This window comes from Caretta caretta, chromosome 3, assembly GCF_965140235.1.
Source record: "Caretta caretta isolate rCarCar2 chromosome 3, rCarCar1.hap1, whole genome shotgun sequence".
In the NCBI taxonomy this organism is placed as follows: Eukaryota; Metazoa; Chordata; order Testudines; family Cheloniidae; genus Caretta; species Caretta caretta.
In genome coordinates, this window is record NC_134208.1 from 191,223,838 (window position 1) to 191,249,030 (window position 25,193).

Genomic DNA, 25,193 nt, shown 5'->3' on the forward strand with positions numbered 1-25,193 from the left:
TGCAGTTTTACTTTTTAGTTTTCACTTCCTTAATTCATATAAAGAGCTTGTCTTATTTATAGTTCATCATGTGAATGGACAGACCAGTGATGTATCTGTTTGATTTTCTTTTTCCAATTGTTTAATAGTAAAGACAAACACTGTGCAGCCAAGTTAAGGAAGGAATTTAGAATTTAATGTACTGCATCTTCTTGCTGTCACAACTGTCATTATTTGTTTGCAGTTCATGCTAAATTTTAAATTTTACTGGTAGAGCTAAATTTGATGGGTGCAATGCTGTATATAATGTTAAAGCTACAAAATTGGCCTCTAGTTTGGGATCATGAACACTATGGAGATGGCACTTCCTGAAGATGATTCGGGGTAGTAGTCAGAATCGAAGACCCTTCAGGATTGCAGTAGTTCAGAGTTACATTTAAGCCATGTACACAAAAAATGTGACTTGCTTTCTGAGCCATTAAATTGTATTTTTAGAGTTGAACTGAGCCAGCTTTTGCTAAATGCCATTAATTCTAACAAAATCCTGAATCCTGCTCTTAAGAAATTTCGGATATAAAAGTAATAGGTCTTCTGAGATATGGGTTTGTGTATCATTAATTTCAGTGTTCATAGTATCTCCTTTCCTTCCTAGGTAAAAAAATGTATTCATTATTGCCACAAAAACATGAGTGCTATCATAGCCACCCCATGCAACATGAACTGTGTTAGTGGTGACCTCCTTAAGCGTATAGCTGATCTTTTCACACACAATGAAGTGGAAGATGTGAAAGACAAAAAAGATAAATTTAAGAGGTAATTTTTTTCTTCAGCTTAATATTAATAATCACTATTGATCCTCAACTTTTCTGACAAAACATCTAAAAAAGGAACAGGAGTCCGTAGTAAAGACTTGTTAAAGAATTAGTGTGATGTTAGCAATTTATATACTTTTAAAATGTCTTAATACACAATATACTAAAATGGCTCAAGAAGAAGACAAAATTTCAAGAGAAAGTAAGAAGTTCTAGATAGGAGTCAACAAGTGAAAGGGCAACTCTCCAAATGTGAAGAATCATGAGGAGTCCAAGATTAGGAGAGAACTGAGCGGATGGGATAGTAGGTGACTATGAAGAAGGAGGGTTAGAGTGAGCTTTGAAAACAGACATTTTGGACTGAGAGATGGGTAGGGAGCCACTGACAATAACTGAGGATGGGAGTAGTGTGTTCCTAGTTCCTGGAGAATTAATAGTTTGGTTGCAGTATTTTGGAATCCCTGAAGTTTTAGAGTTGGAATTTTATAGGGATATGAAAGATGGTGCTAAAATAGACTGGAATACAGTTAAAAACATGTATAAGGATTTCAACTGAGCTAGGATCAAGATAAAGACTATTGTAATAATCAGACTTGCAGACAAGGAAGATGAGGTAGGAAAGCATTTTAATTGTCAAGGATTACTGGTGTTAGGATTAAAGTTAAGGAGAATAATAGTGGAAAGTCCAGAGGTATAGAGTGAGTGTGATCTTAGAAGCATTCAGTAGTAGAAAGTTTATAGTCAAGGTAAAAGCTGATTATCTAACAGGCAAACACCGAGGTAGTGCTCCTAAAGTGACCTTGCTCTTAGGGATATGTCAGGTTCTGTTGTGATTGGCACCAATATAAGTTGCTAGTTAGTTGATTGAGGTGTAGAGTTGGGTGTCATCTGCATAGAAATGATACCTAAATTGGTATATGTCTCTTCTGCTGTCAGTGAGAAAAGATAAAGGACACAAGGGCCAAGGAAAGAGCCTTGAGACACAACAAAGGGAAGAGGTAAAGATTTTACCACATGGGAAAGGAATGGTTAGGGAGGTAGGGAGAGGACAGATTCTTGCTCCAAACACCCAAGAAGTAAAGAAGTGTAGGAAAAGCTATACGGAAGACTTATACGGTAACTTTACTTGAAATAGGGTCTAAAGGTGACATTTTGGAAAATCACCAAAATGCTTCATATTGTGAAAACGGTACTTACGAGACTGCACCTACACTGCAAGCTAGAGGTGTTATTTCCCTGCTTGTGTACCCTCCAGCTTCAGGGGGGTTTGTGTTTGCTCTGCTGCCACTATCCATGTTACCACAGCTACGCTGCTATTTATACTCAGGCTAGCTTGATGAGAACTATACAAGTATGTATACATGAACAGGGGAATCAAAGCTCGTAGTGTAGGTGTGGCATGAGGGTCCTAAGTGCTTTTGAAGTCAGTAGGACTTGGTCGCTTTGGCTCCCAAGTCACTTAAGAGCTTTTGAAAATTTTACCCTAAGTCATTAACTCTTCAGTTATCTAATTCTTGAGCAAGTTGAAAACCGTCCAAGAGGTGGTGCTGAAAGCAGAAAAGAGGCAAGAGGAAACTACTTACTCCAGAGCCTTACAAAGAATGTAAAGTTTATTTGGGAAATGGGTTGAGGGCAACAATTTCAAATCCATCAGAGAGATATTAAGTGGAGATGTCATGATGACCGATGATGAGCTAATATGTGGGTTCAGTAGGGTTTTTTGGGAGGGCTGAGTGTGCTTTCCAGAATGATAGGGTGGAAAGGAGCTCTTTTTGTAGATGGCAGGCTGGCAGAGTTCCTTTTTTTGAATAACTATTTTAATGTTGCTGCAGGTTTTGTGTTAGGGCACGTAGAGCTTTATATAGGCATTTTTTATTTTATAAAAATAAATAAAAACAAAATAAAAATGTTAGTGGTAGCAAGCGAAGTTGGAAGATGTTTTTTCAGTAGTTGAAACTACCTTGGTGATAGCTTCAATAGATTTAGAAATGGGGGAAGGAAAAACTTGGTGCCCCATTCCACCTATCAGTGGGTCAAGATAGTAACAAGTTACATGTCTGTCTCTTTATTCTTGAGAAAGAGGAGGTAGTAGTCTCTTTACAGGACTCCACAAAGAGAGAAATGGGAGGGCTAAGTGTTGGTGGGGAAGGTGGAGATTTAATAGTCCAGAATAGGTACCAAGAATCATAATGCTTGGTTTACTGAAGTAATAGGCTTAAATATGTTTATAAAGGCAGGACTGTTGTAATTAATTAATTGAGTGTAGGATCAGGTCCTTTTTGGCCGCTTTAAAAAAGCACAGCCCAAGACTTCTATAGACAAATGTGTATAAAGATGGCAGATGTCCACGCTGGAAACAAGTTTTCCACATTGTATTTCTTACAGGAAAATTGTATAACTTCACAAAAGTCAAATCTTGAAACTAACATCTTAAAACCATTTCATTTTGAAGTAGCAGAATGTAATTATTGATTAACTGCAAACAAAGCAAAGTTTAGTTCTAAGCAAATTTTTATAAATAGTGGCTGTTTATCAACAGTAAACTTTTCTGCAAGAAGATTGAGAGACTGTTTGATCCAGATTACCAGAATCCAGATTCTCGGGGAAATGCAGCTACATTGTACAGGTGTAGTAATGTTCTTTTCTTACTTCCTTTCTTCTCCATTTATGTAGGCTACATGTGCATTCCAAAGTGCCACTCATACTGTTGTATTTCATTTTATGTTTCAATTTTTTGTAGATGCTGTTTATGTAAGAAGCTTTTAACTAAAGAAACAGAAAGAAGAGTCCCTTGTGTTCCAGGAAAAATCAACATAGATCAACATGGAAATATTATTTATGTTCATATAAGGTGCTTCATGCATTGAAAACATAACTTTTTCTGTATACATATATCCTGTTAAGTATGTTACAAATACTATGTATTTAGAAAGTTAACAAATACAGTAGAACCTCAAAGTTATGAACATCTCAGGAATGGAGGTTGTTCATAACTCCTGAAATGTTCGTAACTTTGAACAAAACGTTGGGGTTGTTCTTTTAGAAAATTTACAACTGAACCTTGACTCAATACAGATTTCAGTCTTTACTATGCAGAAGAAAAATGCTGCTTTCCTTTTCTTTTCTTTTTAGTACTTTAACGCAGTGCTGTACTGTGTTTGCTTTTTGGGGGTGGGGGGTGTCTGCTGCTAACTGATTGTGTTCTTTCAGCTCCAAATGAGGTATGTGGTTAACCGGTCAGTTTGTAAGTCTGGTGTTCGTGACACTGAGGTTCTACTGTACTCCATCCAATACAAAATTTATAAATTGTAGGATTAACCCACAAATCACCTGAACAACTTTTTGTTTTTTAATTCTTGTTGCCTTTCTTAGGCTCCTACAAATGGAAGGTTATGATGTTAGTTTGACCTCAATTGTATGCAACGTGTTGGAACAAATTTTGAAAGAGAAGGTGGTTAAGGGCATGCATCCGATAAAGTGAGCTGTAGCTCACGAAAGCTTATGCTCAAATAAATTTGTTAGTCTCTAAGGTGCCACAAGTCCTCCTGTTCTTTTTAAGGACATGGAGGTGAATGGTAATTGGGATAAAATACAACAGGGTTTTTCCAAAAGATAAATCGTGCCAGACCAACCTGATCTCCTTCTTTGAGATAACTGATTTTTTTAGACAAAGGCAATGCAGTAGATCTAATCTACCTGGATTTCAATAAGGCATTTGATACAGTTCCACATGGGAAATTATTAATTAAATTAGAGAAGATGGGGTTTATTAATATGATAATTGAAAGGTGGAAAAGGAACTGGTTAAGGGGAGACTACAACGGGCCATACTGAAAGGTGAACTGTCGGGCTGGAGGGAGGTTACTAGTGGAGTTCCTCAGGGATCAGTCTTGGGACCAGGCTTATTCAATATTTTTATTACTGACCTTGGCACAAAAAGCAGGAGTGTGCTAATAAAATTTGCAGATGAGACAAAGTTGGGAGGTGTAGCCAATATGGAGGAGGACCGGAATATACAAGAAGATCTGGATGACCTTGTCAACTGGAGTGATAGAAATGGGATGAAAATTAATAGTGCAAAGTCATGCATTTAGGGACTTAACCACAAGAATCTTTGCTGTAAGCGGAGGACTTATCAGTTGGAAGTGACAGAGGAAGAGAGAGACCTGGGGGTATTGGTTGATCAGAGGATGACTATGAACTGTTAATGTAATGCGGCAGTGAAAAAGGCTCATGCAGTCTTAGGAGGCATCAGGTGAGGTATTTCCAGGAGAGACAGGGAAGTGTTAGTACCTTTCTACAAGGCACGATACTAAACAGGGAGGGCTCTGAGTTACCTGGGAAAGAATTCTCTGTAGTATCTGCCCAGTGGGTCTTCTCCACATGCTCAGTCTAAGTGGTCCCCCCATATTTCCTCCAGGTCAGCGTGGCAAAGACTCTGGGGGGTTTTCACCTTCCTCTGCAGTCTGGGGCACGAGTCACTTGCAGGTTTAAACTAGTGTAAATTGTGAATTCTCTGTAACTTTAAGTCTCTAAAGTTTAAACCATGATTTGAGGAATTCAGTAAGTCAGTCAGCGATTAAGGCACTATTTCAAGAGTGGGTGAGGTTCTGTGGCCTGCAATGTGCAGGAGATCAGAGTAGATGATCGCCATGGTCTCCTTTAGACCGTAAAGTCTGAGTCTGTTGTACTTGGCAGTTTATTCCACAATACTATTGTTGTTAATCCATCAAGACCTCAATTGAAATCACTGGGAGTTTTTGCTGGGTTAACCTTTTAAAATGTAAAATATTCAGAGCTAATCACTTAATCATCCTAAGGACTTGAAAATATGTTTAGCCAAAGACAAATGGAATTAAGGGCTACATTTCAAAATGAGTTGTTAGAGTGATGGTGCCACACCCTGAACTATAGGGTCTGTATTTGCAAAAAGAAAAGGAGGATTTGTGGCACCTTAGAGACGAACAAATTTATTTGAGCATAAGCTTTCGTGAGCTACAGCTCACTTCATCAGATAAGTGAGCTGTAGCTCACGAAAGCTTATGCTCAAATAAATTTGTTCGTCTCTAAGGTGCCACAAGTACTCCTTTTCTTTTTGTGAATACAGACTAACACGGCTGCTACTCTGAAATCTGGATTGACTGTGTCTCGAATCTGAAGATGTCAAATCAAACACCCAACTAGTTTCAGAACAAATAAAAATAAACTTCAGTGGTTAAGATGTTTTTGTCAGAGGCTTTCCAAACTTCTCCTTTGTTATATGGCTAGTTTCTCACCACAAGTATTATCTTGGTTTTTGTTTTAGTCCAGGCATGGTCCTATGTAGCTGGATTTCCCTGCCTCTGCTTAATGAGGGCCTGCATACTCTAGAGTTTTACTGTTGCTAATTTAATTTCCATCATTTTTCATCAGATCTGATGGACTAAAATCAGCCTAACAGTAGTTCAGTGTCAGCCCTCAAAATAATATGCATTAACTGAATATTATCTCCTGTCAGTTATTCCAATAACAGGGAGAGGTTTCTATCCAAAGAACCATCTTACTGATGACTAGAGCAGTGAAGTAGGTTCCATCTTGCAGTCTCTAAAGTGGCAGCTGGGGCCATAGCCTTATCCTGACAGTCTAAGAATATTGTGTATTAGCCAATTTTAAATACCTTCCTTATGTTACCGTAGTTACATTCTTATACATATATGTTAATGCTACATAATTCCTTGTGTTTGTGTGTAATATATATATTACTAGACTATACAGTGTTCTAGGACTTAATTTCCCCCCACTGAAAAATATGAGAGAGAGAGAGACTTTCTTTTAAAACCCAAAAGAGAGTATTTAGCAGTGAGGCAATCTGGTCTGTGAAAGATAAAATATATTTTTTATCCACCTTCACCCACTAGCTTCATCCTGCCTTGGTTGGACTGTGAAATCTTGAGGGCAAGGGCCAACTTTTACTCTGTATTTGTACAAAGGCAAGCATAATGTGTGTGTGTACATACATACATACATACATACATACATACATACATACAAGGTAAATGCTCAGAACTTAGTTCTGAGCATTTACCTTGTATTGTTTTATAGCTGCCTTCCTAGGCACGGTTAATTTGTCCTTTCTTGCACTTAATTTAAGCTTAATGGTGACTAGAAGTAGCTCTAATGCTAGCATGTCCATAGCAGCACAATTACACAAAAATAGGTGTGGAGGTGACACTAAGTGTCAGTACCCATTATGCTTGCCTTTGTACAAATACAGAGTAAAATTTGGCCCTTGCCCTCAAGATTTTACAGTCTAACCAAGGCAAATTGAAGTTAGTGGGTGAAGGTGGAAAAAAAACATATTTTATCTTTCACAGACCAGATTGCCTCACTGCTAAATACTCTTTTTTTCTGGGGTTTAAAAGAAAGTCAGTCTCTCTCATTTTTCAGTGGGAGGAAATTAAGTCTAGAACAGTGTATAGTCTAGTTAAGTCAAGTCTAGTTTTAAAAACTATTTTTTTAAAAAAAAGCTTCAAAAGTACACATTGATCAAGAAATCATCTAACTTTACAATTTTTACGTAACCATTTCATTGCTGCCTATTGTGCCCTGGTATCTAGGAACAAATGCGCTTCCAGTGTTGTCCTGGGAACCAGTTCCTTTGCCATTTGAAGTGCAGAGAGTGGAACGAAATGGCAGTATTTAAAATAACATGGATGTGTTCCACATCAGCAGAGGCTAATGGCAAAGGAGTTAAAATATCCCTCAACCTTTGTGTGGTTTTTTTTTCTACTCCCTCTATCCTCCAAACATTTGAATGATACAATTCCACCCTGCCACTAGATACCAAAGAAGATGCTCACTAGCCCAGAGAGCAAGAGATCTACCGAGACTATTTGTATGTCTCTTACTTTGCTACTAACCATCGGACAGCTCTTGCACTAACTTGATAGTTTTATATCATTTCTAGTTCTTATGACTTTCATAGCTTGAGGTGGGCGGTGGCAATGTCTGATGTCTCTGAGTTGCAGTGTCCTGAAATTGTTCTTATATTAACTTATGCCCTTGGCACTAGGTAATAGTTTGGGATGCTTCATGATGTCTGAATTTAATGCTGATTGTCCTACAACATGTTCTTGCTATGGTAGCTCTTCTGTGAAGGTGTGTTGTTGTTCTTCTTGCTTTTTGTTTTTCTCTCCAAACTTCATTGATACAAATATAGGACTAAAAACTCTTCACAATATAATGTGCAGCCTGACTGTGCATCTTTTATTACAGAGATAAAACTTGGGAAGTCCATGAGTACTTGATCAGTCTTTATGAGGAATTAAAATCTTGGCGAGATGTGTACTGGCGCCTCTGGGGGACTATCAATTGGCTGAGTTGTTCAAGATGTAATCAAGTGGGTATTATTGTTTTCACTCACTTGTTTTGTGGCAGCATGGGAAAAAAACCAACATAATAATTTTATGGGTGGATGGAGAGGGGTTGTGCTTTAACTCATAATTAAGAACTCTTTTTCTAGAGGGCCTCATTTTGGTAGAAAAATACCTTCCTCTTCCCCAGATTTAATCTATCAATTTTGAGACCAGTAAGACTTTTTTTGTGTGTGTGTGTAGCTTATAGAGTGGGAAACATAATGTGATTTGTTATAAAAACTACGGAGCAACAGCTGCTCCCTAACTTTTTAAGCTCCTTCTTTGTGCCCCACCCAAATACAATTCAGGTAGCCAGAAAAAAATGGGAAATGAGCTTGTACTGGAATATCTGAAGTTTAAATGAAAACAGTATGACTAAATTAGGACTAATCTCTGACCAGGTTTGAATATGCAGCTCATAGCTGTCTGCGAGAGGTAAATAATTGATCTATATCTAATGTACTCCAAAATTCTGACTTTAACAGGCAACGTGACTCTTTTTTTTTTTTTTTTTTAAATGTATATATAGTCTTTCCTATGTACCGAATTTTCTCACTGCCAGTACCATACCCAGCCAGTTCTTTATCCTGGTGTGGCAAGCTCATTGGGTACAACTGGCACTGGAATATATCCCTGCTGTAACCAAAAAATTCTTCGATTTGATCCTACTCCACTTCCAAAGGTACTACTTTAATGTTACACTTTTAGCAATGATTCAGCTTAGAGCTGGATCATGATGTAAAGATCCTCGCTGATGTCAGGGGCAGTGGCCTAGGAGGGAGATTGACTCCTTGCGGACCTTCAGGCCTCTCTGCTGCTCTGGGGGGAGTGCAATATACTGAGTCTATTCACAGTGTATCGTACATTCCCTGGCAGGCGTGTTGGGGAGCGAAGTCTCTCCCCGAACCTGCATGTGGAGTGCGGGATCTGGAGGCTCTCCAGAGCTGCTTTCCCTTCCTGCGCTGCTACCTGCTGTGATTCAGGTGGCTGGAATAATGGGGCACATATGTCCTTTATGCCATTTGCCACCACATAAACCAGGCCATGATTTGACCTATAGATACTTAATGCTGAAATTGGATATGAAAGGGTATTCTTTAAAGAATGGGCCAGTAAGCACAAAAGGAACTATCCTCTTGGAACAAGTTGTGCTTCTCAGGGAGTTTAAAAACTAAGTTCCCATTTAACTTTAGTTGGAGTGGGGTCAGGCCCATCAATTGAAACACACAGTGAGTTGTATATAGCTCTGTGTCCTGAGGAAGGTGCCTAGTGCTGGGGACTGTTAAATAGTTCTTAGAATATGGAATCCCTCGGTGCAGTACTTAGTGAAAGTAGTTTTTGTCGTAAACCAGTATATCTAACATAGTCTCTCGCTTTTATGACAGGGCTGTAAAGTGCGGGATCATGTGATCGGTTTACCGGCTGGAGGTGAAGGTGGGGATACTCTGCCATATCAAACTACTAAAATATTGAATGATCTGCTTCAGCATAGAGATGATGTTGTTGTTCCTTTTTCTAAAGATCAGAATAGGTGAGAAAACTGAATTAAAGCTACTGATATTACTTAACATTTGACATTAGCACTTGAGTAAATTTACATTTGATTTTTTCCCCTCTTCTAAACGGACAATGTAGTGGAATTTTTAAAAGTTAACTAATATATTTCCAGTATTTTAATTAGAAATTGGGACAAGAAACAGAAATGTTGCTATCTGTCGCATTTGAAGCAGATGCTTGAAGCAATTCTGTCTTTGTAACAGTTCAATCTTGCTTCTATTCATATTTTCATATAGGTACTTCCCAATACACTAGCCATGTAGCTGTTCTGCAGATTATCCATAGCACAATGGGGAGGAAAAAAGGTCAGATTCTAAGATTTGTAAAATAGAAAAACTATCATTGTCTTATACTTCATGAACATTTCTTCCTTATAGTGATTCTGGGATTGGGCTGTGTGATGAGAGAGGAATTGAATGTGATGTGCTGTTAGAACCAAATACACTGTGGGACCCAAAAACTGGAGAAATCAATGCTGTGAGTAATTGCTGCTTTTGTTTTGTTGTTTTCTCTCTCTCTATTAATGATTGTAGTGGACGCTTAGAAAACGCATCCAATCAAGAGCCCTACTGCTGTCTTAAAAATAACAAAAAACCCTATAATATATAAAAGTTTATATATTATAACTTTATAAACCTAGTTAATAAATCTAAAACCTAGGTTTCAGGGACATTATCCGCTAATTTATGGGTTTAGTGGGGAGCAGGGAGGTTTTTATTTTTATTTATTTATTTTAAACAAAAGCTGTTAGAATTAATTAATGCCCACACATCTACACACAGACCATTCAGAAACTGAAGCTAGTTAGGAACCCCACAATCCTCTTAAGAAGTGAATCATGTAGAGATCCTGTTACACAATTGCTCTCTTCTCCTCAGTGTGCTCAAAGTGGTATGTATAACGCTAAGTGAATTGAAATCTGGGTACTTGAGAGGCTGCCATGTCTCGTTATGTCACATTTGAGATCAGAAGAGTTCCTCAAGTTGAAGCCCCTCACTTTAAACCTTGTGAAGTGCTTTGAGATCTACTGATGAAAAATGCTATATAAGAGCTAGGTATGTATTATTAAATGAGGTGGGACTGCTGGCAGGGCATTCACTATTAAGGCCTCTTAGCTTTAGACTTCCTTTCCCTGTTTGGTCTGCCTGTATTTTTTTTTTTGTTTGTTTTATTTACATTTATTGGAAATTGCATTGAACATCAACAACAAATTTTAAAAGACCCATGTTAAGCATAACACTTAAAATAGATAAAATACTTAATTACCATTCTAAACTCCTCCTAATCTTGCTTGTCACAAAGCACACAGCTGATATTTTGTAAACTACTGAGTACTTCAGTGCCAATGGTACATGTTAAAACCCCCATATAAGACTTGTGTATTTTCTTAAGTCCCCAGAAGAGCCTCTTATTGTGTAAACAGCCTTTTCCAAGGGCAAACAGATACCAAGGTCATTGGTCCATTCTTCTGTTGATACACTAGATTATTTCCCCCAGTAACACACAACCCAGCTCTTCCCTACCAATGAATCCACTCCCACATTACACCAGTGCACTTTAAGTCAAGTTGGGATAGATTATTAATAATGCTAACCATGGTATAAAGAGAACCTCTGCAGTCTGTTGTATTTTTGCAGTCTTCATGCACAGTAGTCCATAACTTCTGAGTAACACAGCAGTTCCAGACAGTTGGCCTGAAACTGCTAGTAGCAGTAAGACTCAGCCTAGAGAAAACTACAAATATTTGCAAATGCTGGCCTAGACAGAATCTTGTGGTTAACTTGGGTTGTTGCTACCATAATATAAGTGTTTATTACTGGCTACATAGTTTTAGGTATTATAGTAAATTAAAAGTCTTAGGTAAATCACTTTAGAATTTGCTTTGTCTAGATTTAATTGAATACTAATTCAGATTTATGCACATGCTTAACTTTACACACTTAAGTAAAATTTCTATGGGGCTACTCTCCTATATAAAGTTAAATGTGAACAACTCCTTGCAGAATCCAGGATGTAGTTTACTTAAACAAATCATAGAATCATAGAATATCAGGGTTGGAAGGGACCTCAGGAGGTCATCTAGTCCAACCCCCTGCTCAAAGCAAGACCAATCCCCAATTTTTGCCCCAGATCCCAAATGGCCCCCTCAAGGATTGAACTCACAACCCTGGGTTTAGCAGGCCAATGCTCAAACCAATACTCCATTGTTTTTTATAAATCCATTTGAATCTCTTATTTTGTTTCACAGTGTATATTAACTTGACCACCTCTCTGCCTTTTGTATCTAGTTTCTTTCTCTGAAAAACTGGACTCTTCAGCTGGTTAGTAAAATAACTAGTTCATCCTGCTTTAAATTTTAATGTGTTTAAAAATGTTGTTGCTCTTTTATGTTAACAAATAACCTTGATGTCACTGCCATTTTTTCTATATCTGCTTTAATTTTTAAATTATAGGATAATGCATTTTCAGTGTAAGCTCTAAACATTATATATGTGGAGATGCTACAGTAATTGTTGCTTTATAAGTGTAGCAGATCTGGAGGTTAAACATTAATTTAATCAATATCTTTAAAAATTCCTTTAATTTTTTTTTCAAATGTTACAATGAAATCTTTAGGCAGCTGTAGTCCTATATATTTTCTTCCTTCCTATTATTGCTGCATTTCCTTTACTATTCATTGTCATAGACAGCGGATTCTGAGATTGATGTTCCAAAATAAGTTCCTACAGCAAACTTGCTAACTACAATAAGAGTACTCTTTTTTTAAAAAAGGAAAACAATATATATTTTCTTTTTATTCCACAGAGGAGCAGGGTTTGTTATGGACTAATTTTAAAAGAATTAAAATGTTCTTATTTTAAATCACTTTATAAATAACAGACAAACATCAGTCTTCCACGCTGCATTGTGCTGAGAACAATGGCCTAAACTTTCAAAAATGACTAATGACTTGGGGTGCCCTGCTTGAGACATCTTTATAGGGGCCTGATTTTTCAGAAAGTACTGAGCACCCACCCTCCAAAAAGGAGGGCTTTTTAAAGTGCATCAGATGGGGTACCCAGAATCACTAGTCATTCTTGGAAATGTAGGCTGATGAGCTCAATCCTGCACTGCTGCCAAGCCAGAAAGCAGCAATGCTCCAGTCACACCCCAGTATGTTGTAAAGGGGGTGGCATAGAGTTGGATATGCTAGGAGAATTGGTTGGAATCTGATTAAGCTATTTTTGGGGCCCCTTTGTATTGCTCCATTAGTGCAAAAGTCTGTCTCAGAGCTGAGGATCTGGCCCAACATATAAAAACAATGTATATAGCTCCATACAGGAGCACAGTGTGTGGTGCTTGATGAGTACCTCTTTTCATGTGTGGTGCATATGTGTACACAAATTAGTGAAAGCAACATTGCATCTCACTTATTAATTTGTCTTACAGTAGCTCAGCTATGCTGGGCACTGTACAAACATAGTACAGAAGGTCACTGCCACAGAGTGCTTTGATTGCAAAATACAGAGAAGATAATATAACCTAATGAAATGAGGAGTGTGGGTACCTTCTGCCATTTGCCTCTATGATGACGGTCAAACATGCTTATTTTGAATCACCTATATTGGCACAGACCAGTGCAACTTATCCAACACAACCTTGCATCCATTGAGCAGCTTCACACCAGGGATGCTCACCCCAGGGCAGAGCAGGTTGCATTGTTGCTGTTCTCCCTGTCTTCGAGACTAAGGTCAGAACCCAGTACATGTAAAACACATAGGCAAGGAAGCCTAGTTTAACAAAAATAGCTGGCACTCAGCCTTGTTTATCTGCAACAAAAAACTTAATGATATGGAAAACCTGTAGCGTTTGAGGAGATAGTGACCTTTTTGGTACTTTATTCATGTTGCTTAGAAACAACAGTCATTACTATCAGAAGAGGAGGAGTATACCACTGGCTCAGAGGTCACTGAGGATGAAGTGGGGGATGAAGAGGAAGTCTACAAGAAACCAGGTACAATTATCTGTCTGTTATCTTTTCTTGGTAATTAGGGATTAGAATACAAGGCAGAAGTTTTATTTTTTGTAAAAGAACTTCAAATAGAAATAAATAAAATAAACCCTATCACAAAATGTCTCACTTGAATTTATATTTTTATTTTTTTTCTCTGAGACATATATTAAATACACAGATTTACCTATATTCTTCTATTCATCAGCTCCAGCAGTAAACGCTCACAAATGGGAAAGTACACATATCCAATGTTCTCATACCAGTGAGACAGATTAAAGCTATATTCTGTATGGTCTATTCCCTTCCCTGGAAGGGTTGCTATCAGAGCTGTTTTATCCCTCCTGTCACCTCCTAAATTAATGTTACAGAAGTGGGACCTCAGGTTACTAGCCATGTAGCTGTGTCCTCTGCAGCAGCATTTGCAGAGTCCCACTCCTTCGTCCGCACACACTGTTTATTGATCTTCTGTTGTAAGGACCAGAAGTGAAAGGCAGGCTGCCTCAGTTCTCCTAAGATTGCACTGATTCTTTCCCCTGACTTGCACAGTCTGACTCAGACATACAAAGGCCTACCATGGCCTGCAGGAAGTAAGTGCTGCAGGACTGACCACTCTCCTGGCCACCCAAGCAGGAGACAAGACAGGAAATCCAGAGGAAGGCATGAAGAAGCATGTGGCTCTTAATTTCCATCACAACAGATAGGATGTGAAGAAGGGCCTTGATTTCAAATTGGGTGGGTGGAAGACTGAGGATTTTGGGAAAGAGGAGGGAGGGCTCTTAGGGCCAAGAACTTTCTGCTGTTCTTGGAGTGGTGAGGGTGGGGGTAGAGAGGAGGATGGAGACTGGTGTGTTGACGTGGATAGAGAGAGGTAAAATCAGAAAAGTACTTCTTAAGAAGTGATGTCCTTGGAGAAGAGGAAACTAAACAAGGTAGAGTATTATATTGTATAAGGAAAAGCAACTGAAAAAGACACATGGAGAAAATAGCCAACATATACAACAGAAGAAAAGTAGAGAGAGAGAAATTTAAATGGAGGATAGGGAGGGAAGAAAATCCCAAAACAAGGGAGATGTAGTGAGTGATAATGTAAAAATGATGCAGACCTCTTGTAAAATTCAGTTGTTTGATATTTTATATATATATTGTGTGTGTGTGTAATAATACATTCTCTCAAACAGAACCTTGCTAATTCTCAATCAGGAAACAGGTAATCCATTAAGCAAAAATTCTAGAGTGCACTAGTAAGATTTTTACAAATCACATAGTAGAATGTTTGCTAGTGAACAATGAAGTGTTAGTTAAAACTAAATTACATGTCAGGAAAAAATACCAAATTACATTTTGTGAGATACTACCCTTGTGACTTTTTTGATCATTCACTTATTCAACTAATTCACAAAATTCTTCAACTTGCAATGGATCTTCCAGACATTAGTGCAAATTAGTGAGGTGTGTGTTGATCATGCTTATTATAGTGTTGCCTAAGGGCCAATTGAGATTGGTGCCCTGTTGTACTAGACTCCATACAAACATAGAATAAAAGACAGTTCCTTCCCCAAAGAGTAAACAATCTAAATAGACAAGACAAAGGGTGGGAAAAGGAATATAACATACAAGCAGAGTGAAGAGTGTGATGCCTGGTAGATGGCATATTTAGGACCATGGTTTTCTTATGTTGTTTAAATCCTTTTGGTGGGTTATGATAAGAGGGAATTAACTAGATGGAAACGGGACATAAGGGGCTGGAGCAATCAGTCTGCACAGGGCAGAGAATGTCCACAGTGAAAACTTCAGAAAGCATTCTGATGATGTCATCAAGACTTTTGGTCCCTACTTGCATTCTTAGGGATGTATTCAGTGTATGCATGTTTACATTATATTTACAATAGGAAGTGTATATATTACATATAACTTCTTTGTACTGTAAACTTCAGCTCATGCTTCAGCTTTCTTAGGGGAAGCATGTGAGTGGGTTTTGCCTTTGTGCTTTGTGGATGTTGGTCCCATTTTATCATTATCCACCCCATAGCTTTACCAAGGAGGGAGAATATCCAAGTCACTGACTCATGTGTGTGCAGAAATGTGGAAGTCACTATGCGCAGCCAGTGTGATTTAAATATTTTAAATATTGAGAATTGTTTGCTACTAAATAGTGTTTTACTTAACAGGGAGAAAAGAGAAGCCAAAGAAGTTAATCAAACATCCAAAGAAACAAGTTTCTTCACCTAGTGTTCAAAAAAAGGAGAAACCAATGGAGAAGGTAAATCTAAGTTGTGAAATGGACTGTTCAACTCAGTCCAATGAGGAATTTTTCTTTAATTTTTGCAGCTAGTCTTAAATGTATTCATTAATGCATTTTTCTGTTTTTTGACAGTCAAATTCTCGAGATGCATCTCCATTCATGTAAGTATTTCTCCAAGTCCTGGGTGAAACATCCTGCTTAGCAAAATACTACTGACAACACTTTTGTTTGTCTCTTGTTACCAGTGTGAGTATGCAGCAGAATAAGTGGGATGCTTCTAGATCACTGAGATTCAACCAAGATGCTCAAAGAGAAGATGGTAAGATTTCATTAGTTTAGCTTTCGTAATGTTAATGTTAGAGGAAAAAATAGAATTCTGTTATGCAACTACATAACTATTTCAGTAAAGTACTCTGCTTAGGTATGTCAAGGCTGAATGTGATTTCAGACTAGTTTTATACTGGTACAACTACATTGAATTCTACAAAAATTGCTTCCATCGACGTGCATGGGCTGAAATTGTGGAAAAGCAGCATCACTTGCCCCGTAACCTCAGCCGTGCTGAACACAATGCCATCGACAGCCTCAGGAACAACTCTGACATCATAATCAAAAAGACTGACAAAGGAGGTGCTGTCGTCATCATGAATAAGTTGGAATATGAACAAGAGGCTGCTAGGCAGCTCTCTAACTCCACATTCTACAGCCCATTATCCTCTGATCCCACTGAGGATTACCAAAAGAAACTACACCATCTGCTTAAAAAACTCCCTGAAAAAGCACAGGAACAGATCTGTGCAGACACATACCTAGAATCCCAAACAGGGGTATTCTGTTTGCTACCCAAGATCCATAAACCTGGAAATTCTGGACGTCAGACATTGGCACCCTAACAGGATTGTCTAGCTATGTGGACTCTCTCCTCAGGCCCTACGCTATCAGCACTCCCAGCTATCTTCGAGACACCACTGACTTCCTGAGGAAACTACAATCCATCGGTGATCTTCCAGAAAACATCGTCCTGGCCACTGTGGCTATAGAAGCCCTCTACACCAACATTCCACACAAAGATGGACTACAAGCTATCAGGAACAGTATCCCTGATAATGTCACGGCAAACATGGTGGCTGCCTTTTGTGACTTTGTCCTCACCCACAACTATTTCACGTTTGGGGACAATATCAAGTCAGCGGCACTGCTATGGGTACCCGCATGGCCCCACAGTATGCCAACATTTTTATGGCTGACTTAGAACAATACTTCCTTAACTCTTGTCCCCTAATGCCCCTATTCTACTTGTGCTATATTGATGACCTCTTCATCATCTGGACCCATGGCAAAGAAGCCCTTAAGGAATTCCACCATGATTTCAACCATTTCCATCCCACCATCAACCTCAGCCTAGACCAATCCACACAAGCGGTCCATTTCCTGGGCACTACTGTGCTAATAAGCGATGGTCATATAAACACCACCCTATACCAGAAACCTACTGACCGCTATACTTACCTACATGCTTCCAACTTCCATCCAGGACGCACCACACGATCCATTGTCTACAGCCAAGCTCTAAAGATACCACCGCATTTGCTCCAATCCCTCAGACAGAGACAAACACCTACAAGATCTCTATCAAACATTCTTAAAACTACAATAGCCACCTGCTGAAGTGAAGAAACAGATTGACAGAGCCAGAAGAGTACCCAGAAGTCACCTACTGCAGGACAGGCCCAACAAAGAAAATAACAGAACGCCACTTGCTGTCACCTTCCGCCTCCAACTAAAACCTCTCCAATGCATCATCAAAGATCTCCAATCTATCCTGAAAAATGATCCCTCACTCTCACAGATCTTGGGAGACAGACTAGTCCTCGCTTACAGACGGCCCCCCAACCTGAAGCAAATACTCTCCAGCAACCACACCACACAACAAAAACACTAACCCAGAAACCTATCCTTGCAGCAAAGCCCGATGCCAACTCTGTCCACATATTTATTCAAGTGAGACCATCATAGGACCTAATCAAATTAGCCACGCCATCAGGGCTCGTTCACCTGCACATCTACCAATGTGATATATGCCATCATGTGCCAGCAATGCCCCTCTGCCATGTACATTGGCCAAACCGGACAGTCTCTACACACAAGAATAAATGGACACAAATCTGACATCAGGAATCCTAACATTCAAAAACCGGTAGGAGAACACTGCAACCTCTCTGGCCACTCAGTAAAAGATTTAAAGGTGGCAATTTTGCAACGGGTAAAGCTTCAAAAACAGACCCCAATGAGAAACTGCTGAGCTTGAATTAATATGCAAACGAGATACCATTAACTTGGGTTTGAATAGAGAGTGGGAGTGGCTGGGTCATTACACATATTGAATCTATTTCCCCATGTTAAGTATCCTCACATCTTCTTGTCAACTGTCTAAATGGGCCATCTGGATTATCACTACAAGTTTTTTTTTCTCCTGCTGATAATAGCTCATCTTAATTAATTAGGCTCTTACAGTTGGTATGGCTACTTCCACCTTTTCATGTTCTCTGTATGTGTATGTATGTATATATGTGTGTATATACATGTATATATCTTCTTACTATATGTTCCATTCTATGCATCTGATAAAGTGAGCTGTAGCCCACAAAAGCTTATGCTCAAATAAATTTGTTAGTCTCTAAGGTGCCACAACTACTCCTGTTCTTTTTGCGGATACAGACTAACACGGCTGCTACTCTGAAACTTGTTTGGAGTTACTTCTAACTAAGATGAGTTAGTGAGAGGAGAACTGGGTGTCCTTTATGACTCTAAAAAACTGTATATTATGAAACTTGGTTAGGTTAAATTTTTAAATGCTTATTGACAGTTGCAAAAAACCTGGAAACGATGGTAAACCACACCACCATTTCAAGTCTGGAACTTAATTTCTGCCATTCCTAATGCAAGCCTATTGATATTTTATTCAGTCATATTAGCAACTATGCATGAATTTTGGGTCTCATCTGTCCATGTAGCTTTGCAAGAGCAAAGAGATTATCCTTTGCAACAAAAGGCTTATGACAGAAGGAAGGCATGATTCTGATCTCAGTCATGACAGTGTAAAACACTGAGTAATTCCACTGAAGTCAATAGTTGCATTGATGTCATATTCTCCTCTCACCCCTGGGGTCTGATCCCCACCTGATGTAAATTTCTGCAGCTCCATGTAATAGAATGGCCCTATGCTGACTTACACAAGCTGAGGTTCTGTCCTGTAGTGACTCATGTCTATTGAATTTTATGTTGGCCCAGATATTCTGTACTTGATTCCATGAAATGTGAAAAAAACATTGCAGATGATATCTCTAAAGTGGATCTCCGCATGTACTCTGATTAATATTTATGTATAGCATATATTATTCTGTTCAAAAATTGTGATAAGTGCTAGAATTCAGTTGCAGCCACGCTTTATGCTACACAATGACTTCAAAATCTTCTTGAACTCACAAAATGTTGGTGCAGCAAGGATGGCACTCCAGGCAATCAGGATCAGATTAGCACTAGTCTCTTCTTTCCCACAGGAGAAAAATATTTTCTCTCTGTAACAAAAGGTAAAGAGAAAATATTCATCACCTCACATGCTGAGAGATTGACTAATGCAAATGGATAGTCTGGGTCCCCTGGCAGGAGTAAACTTGGGAGGAAGTTCCACAGTTACAGACAGGAGAAGGAAAAGTTCCTTAACTGTGGTTTTGTATTTTTAGTTTGTATTAAATGGCAGCTGTTTGGAATGTCAGAACGAAGTCCTGGAGAGAGAGAGACAGATGAGGGGGCAGGTGATGTGGTCATAAGTGTGTGGTAATTGCCTGGGCATGTGATAAATTGTTTATCACATGGATATTGCCTCCACATGTATGCTTTGTGAATGCCTCTCTCCCGATCTCTTAGTTTATAAAGAAGTAAGATCATACTGTTCTGTGTTGCTTTTCCTCACTACTGTATGGAGTTGAAAGTTGTGGTCTCAGTAAACTACTGAGTTTCCTTTGCTTTTCCATTTCTTTTAGAAATCTATGCTGCCTCAAAACCATTCTCCTAGATCTGGCAGTGCAATGGATGCAGATAGGTCCCTGCTCCTGCATGGAGCCCAACTGAAGCTGCGTTACACTGCAGAATCAGGACCTTACTTTGGATCATAGCTGCTCATGCTTTGCACATGAGCCAAGAATAAAGCCACTCATTTCTCTGTATAGTGGATTATTAGTAATATATGCATAATCTCCTTCCTCATGTTTATGGCTCTTCATCTTGGTAGTAAGGAATATTTAGAATATTGATATTTCTTTTATTACTTGCAGATCAGCGAAGGATGTGTGAGATCACAGGTCACCTAATAAAAATGAGATTGGGAGACCTGGACCGGGTCAAGTCAAAGGAAGGCAAAGAAGTAAAACTTTATATTACGGTCATATTAACTTGATATTTTAGCCAGATCTCTTGAATTCATGCATTTTCAGTACCAGAAAATGAGATTTAGGTTTTTTCAGGTGTCTGGAAGACTTAAGCTTTAACATGACTTTGATCAGGTTTTAATAGTTTAAAGTGATTTTTTTTTCCCTAAAACACTTGGTCAGAAAAAGTTTCGAAAGGTCACTACTTCAAAACCTGTTGACCCAGAAAGTAGGATGGGTTTGGAGGGGCCAAGTATCAGGCACTGGGAGCACAGCAAGATGCAAAGTCTTTATGGTTCTTTCTTAATCAGAGCCAGATCAATGGCTACTGTGCATGATTGCAGGCTCATGCGCCTTAACGATGGGGCTCTGAAGGAATACAATATGATCTTTGCCATCTCCTTTTGGAAGACTTGCTTCTGCAAATATAAATCAGTTACCTAAAAACTAATAACTTTTAGAAAGTCACTGATTCTACTGGAATAGCTAAATGATTTGATCTCCCTGTACTGCAGCATGCAGGTGGCATTTACTCTAGACTTGAAGCTCAGATAAAAGCCTCAGCGCAAGTCAATGCTCGACAAAATAGCACAGAGAAAAACATAAGGTAAGTTGTTGTTTAAGTGGCAGTAAAAGGCAGGATGTGTATTTTGGGGTTTTTTTTAAAAAGCCTTCTGTGACCAGAGTCCTAGTGGGGAGCCAGCTGTGGTGACTCCATTAGGGTGAACTGCAAAGAATGGGGCAGACAATCCCCAAAAAGCCGGTGAATATTCCAATACTTGGATTTACCAAGCCATCATAAAACAGCTTCTTTATTACCTTACTGGTTACTCAGAAGTCCAAACACAGTTCCCTTAAAGTGATCCAGCCTCAGGCCTCCATCCAGGTACCTAAGTCAAACGTGATGATTTCTGAAAATCCTATTTCATCATGTAAAAGAAAAGGTTCTACCGATCCCAAAGGCTCGTACACATTACCTCGCAGGTTATTGATTATTCCAGATCTTAACCAAATACATGCTACAGCCACTTCTTATTAACTAAACTAAAATTTATTAAAAAATAAGAGTGAGAGTATGGTTAAAAGATCAATATACATACAGACATGAGTTCAATTCTTAAGATTCAGATTCATAGCAGAAATGGTGAGCTTTGTAGTTGCAAAGAGTTCTTTCAGAAATAGTTCATACATCATAGTTCAATGTCCAAATATCATATTCAGGGCGTACCACCATAATGGAACCTCAGTCTTGCAACTCAAATTTTCCCCATGAAGCCTAAGCAGATCTGAGATGACAGAATCAGGACCCAAGGATCTTTTATACAATTTCATGTCCTCTTTGACAAGTTGGGATTTCCTTGGGGAACAAACAGTAATTAAGATAAAAAGAAAAGGACTGCTTGTGGCACCTTAGAGACTAACCAATTTATTTGAGCATAAGCTTTCGTGAGCTACAGCTCACTTGCATCCGATGAAGTGAGCTGTAGCTCATGAAAGCTTATGCTCAAATAAATTTGTTAGTCTCTAAGGTGCCACAAGTACTCCCTTTTCTTTTTGTGGATACAGACTAACACAGCTGCTCCTCTGAAACAGATCTATTAGTCATCTCTCTGTCCACTTCCAAAAATTCCCACATCAGTTACCGATTTGGCATTGTTCCAAAGCCCCATCCTTATTACATGAGGATCAGAAAAAAAAATCACTGAGAGTCTGACACCTTGTATGTGAGCATTTAGTCTGGGGCCAATGTTCTACTCACTACTTGGTGGTCAAGTGGTGAATCTTAGAAATAGAGTTTTATAATGGATCTGCTGATAGCTCTTTCTTAACCAGAGCCAGAGCATGCCTAGTGTGCAGTGAAAATTGATATGATTTCATTTCATACTGAAACCTGTAAGGAGTCCCTGTAAATCTTTTTGCATCTGCATGCACGCACATGTATGAAGATACTTCTGCGGGGCTTTCTCTGAAAAGCAGGTATTTGATGGCCAAGCACTGATAAATATTTATCTTTTATACAAGGATACAAATGGATGACTAGAGATGCCATGGTATAAAGGGACAATGAGCATAACAGTATAATGTACTGTTTCTCCCTTCTGTGTTGTACTTGAATGTTTAGGGTTTAGGATTTTGACAAAAATCATAAAATGGTTTCATACAGTGAACTATCAAACTGACTATTATAATTCGCAACAATTAATCCTGTATCATGATAAGTGTCTCCACATGTGTATGTACTATTTATTTTAAATCCAGGTCTAAATCTCGCTTTGGTCAAGGCCGTCCAACCTGAGGAACCTCAGGAAGAAATCCTAGCCAGAATCATTGCTACTTCCTGGAACTGTACTGTACTCCAATACAGAGAATGCATTCTCCAAAAGCTTTTAAGTGACTTATTTATTATTTATTACTGTAAGCCATGTAAATTATTCTGCTATGATGAATGAATGCAAAATCCAGAAAGGTCTAATACTTATTTTAATTGTAAATACAGTTTCTTAGATTGCTTTTTTAGGCTATTATGTTAAGCTACATAGAAAACATTTTATAAACCAGCAAAGTTAAAATATTTGAAAATCCTTGCTTATTGAGGAGTGGTGCTTATAAACTACTCTAGACCATCACGTCTAACTGCTAGACATTTTAAAATGAAGAAACTACTGAATTATGAGTGCAATCAGTAATGTTTTAAATGCATCATCTAGTATTGTGATTTGAATTATACATCTTGGGCTGAGTCTGGGGGTGATCTTTCTTGCTTACACTGGTTTGACTGATGTAACTTTAATAAAGTCCATGGAATTACTTCTGATTGACAAGGCTATAAGTTAAATCAGAATCAGGCCCCTAGGCTTTCCTCCCCATGTCCACACAACTTCCATTCGTGCTAAGGTGAACATCCAGGGGGATTAGACCCCTAAAGTTCATGTGAAATGAACCTACTAAGGGTATGATAACTTTACATCTTGCATGAGGTATTCATTTTCTCAACTTTAATGCATGGAAAACAACATTCATTCTCATTTTGCTCGTGACACTTCTCCTGCATCACACAGTTCTTCGTTCCCTTTTGTTGTCTGGGCTTTAGAAGCATAGTAAAGCAGTTTCTTCCTTTAATGATACCAGTGCCACTGTAACTTTGCTAGCAGAGGTGGTGTAAGTTCTGTACCTTTTGAAAGAGACATCTTGCCTATGTAGATCTGGGCCAGGAAATATGTTTCTAGACCTGCCTGAATGGTTCTGATATGGTTCTACTGGAGCAGTAGGGTCCATGTTTGTTTTAGTGCACGGTCCAGTAGTACCGGAATGGAACAACTTGCCTGGGAAAAAATCATGTTTGTTCAAAGGAAATTGCAATAAAGCAGTATTTTGAAAACCACATTCTAATTTTTCTAACCAAGCAAAAAGAGCACTCAGGGAAAACTTATTCCAGATCATAATCATTCAATAAAATGTGTGTTTGGAAATAAGCTCAATCTCTGCTGGGGGGGGGAAGGAATCCTTCCTTAAAATGTATTCTTTATTTGCAAGCCTTTATTTGGCTTGTTTCTAGAATTTTAAATAATAAATTGAAATTGGAAATTAGGCATGGTGGTGATTGCGAGAGGGTGCAGGTTCATTAAAAATAAGTGTTAGCTCTGTTTACATGTGTTCTTCCAAGTTAACATCCATCCAGAATTCACTGAAACCACGGGAAGGACTTCTGTTGACTTCAGTGACCTTTGGCTTGGGGTATGATTGGTAGGTGCAGCAGTGTTTTATCTTACATTCCTAAGAGACATGGCTTTATCAAAGCCTATTGTTTGTTCGTTTGCAAAAAAAAAAATCAGTTTTGTGTGTTAGAAGTTGTTTATATTAAATATTATTTGAAAGCCAATGGTTTATAATTCACTGTGCAAAAATGTGTTACAGTTTTCTAGCTTGTATAGAAGTCTCTCTCAAGCTGTACATGTAAACTTTGCTCAGCAAATTGAACAAGGGGGCGGGTGTTTGTTTGTGTGTGTGTGTGTAAAAGATTTTTTAAAAACTGCTGACTGAAAAAAGGGAAAAAATTCTTTCCAGGACGGGAAAGTCTAATGCTTTGGTTTATGTCAAAATGTCATTTTTACATGCCAGTATCCTTCATCATAATCTATTCAAAATGTTCTTTTTTCTAAACATATGCCTGTAATATATATAGTGGAAGTGCAATTCATATTTTATTAAGTATTAGTAGTATTTTCTTTGACAAATTCCGTTAACTTTTATCCTGTATTAACTTTGAAGTCATGTCTCAGTTTAACTGAAATAAATGTTACTGATTTAAAAACACTTTGTTTTTAGTAGACTTACAAAGTCAAATACATCATATAGTGGGAAATGTTATTTTTGTTTCAGATCAATCATAATGATTCTTGTATGTCATTGTCCCTTCCTCAAAAATGTATAGATTCTCGGTCTCCCCTTGTTCTTTAAAGTAGCTGTCTAACTCTTCTTGAAGCACTATGTTACAGACTTCCTACCCCAGTTCTGAGAGCAGAAAAAAAAATGGTTGAACTTTAGTACACATACAATATGAAGTATATCCTGGTGTACAAGAATTGTGCAACTCTACAGGCCAGATCAAAAGCCCCATTGAAATAAATGGAAAGACACCCAGTGACTTCAACAGGCTTTCAGTTAAGCATCGCACGAGCCTCTTATGGTAACGACTAAAATGCGCAAATCTAAAACCAAGCCACACCCAAAAACATTCTCAACTTCACCTTCTAGTTACAGGGTGCTGATCATGTTTGCAAATAATCT

At 38.4% G+C, this 25,193-nt stretch overlaps 1 protein-coding gene across 5 annotated transcripts in view; it reads left to right on the top strand.

Annotated features, from left to right (window-relative positions):
• The window catches only part of SANBR (SANT and BTB domain regulator of CSR), a 48,213-nt gene extending 23,494 nt beyond the window's left edge, over positions 1-24,719 (top strand). For 4 of the 5 annotated variants that reach the window (XM_048842785.2, XM_048842784.2, XM_048842783.2 and 1 more), the window contains 15 exons: positions 632-792; positions 3,331-3,417; positions 3,532-3,642; positions 8,046-8,169; positions 8,715-8,867; positions 9,571-9,716; positions 10,120-10,219; positions 12,031-12,063; positions 13,637-13,736; positions 15,905-15,996; positions 16,111-16,139; positions 16,224-16,297; positions 20,313-20,401; positions 20,921-21,012; positions 22,665-24,719. In XM_048842785.2, coding sequence (XP_048698742.2) covers positions 632-792; positions 3,331-3,417; positions 3,532-3,642; positions 8,046-8,169; positions 8,715-8,867; positions 9,571-9,716; positions 10,120-10,219; positions 12,031-12,063; positions 13,637-13,736; positions 15,905-15,996; positions 16,111-16,139; positions 16,224-16,297; positions 20,313-20,401; positions 20,921-21,012; positions 22,665-22,701 — 1,428 coding nt within the window. In that variant the 3' untranslated portion in view covers positions 22,702-24,719. The remainder of the gene's footprint in view (positions 1-631; positions 793-3,330; positions 3,418-3,531; positions 3,643-8,045; positions 8,170-8,714; positions 8,868-9,570; positions 9,717-10,119; positions 10,220-12,030; positions 12,064-13,636; positions 13,737-15,904; positions 15,997-16,110; positions 16,140-16,223; positions 16,298-20,312; positions 20,402-20,920; positions 21,013-22,664) is intronic. The other variant, XM_048842786.2, reaches the window with a different exon arrangement.
• Positions 24,720-25,193: the final 474 nt, after the last annotated feature.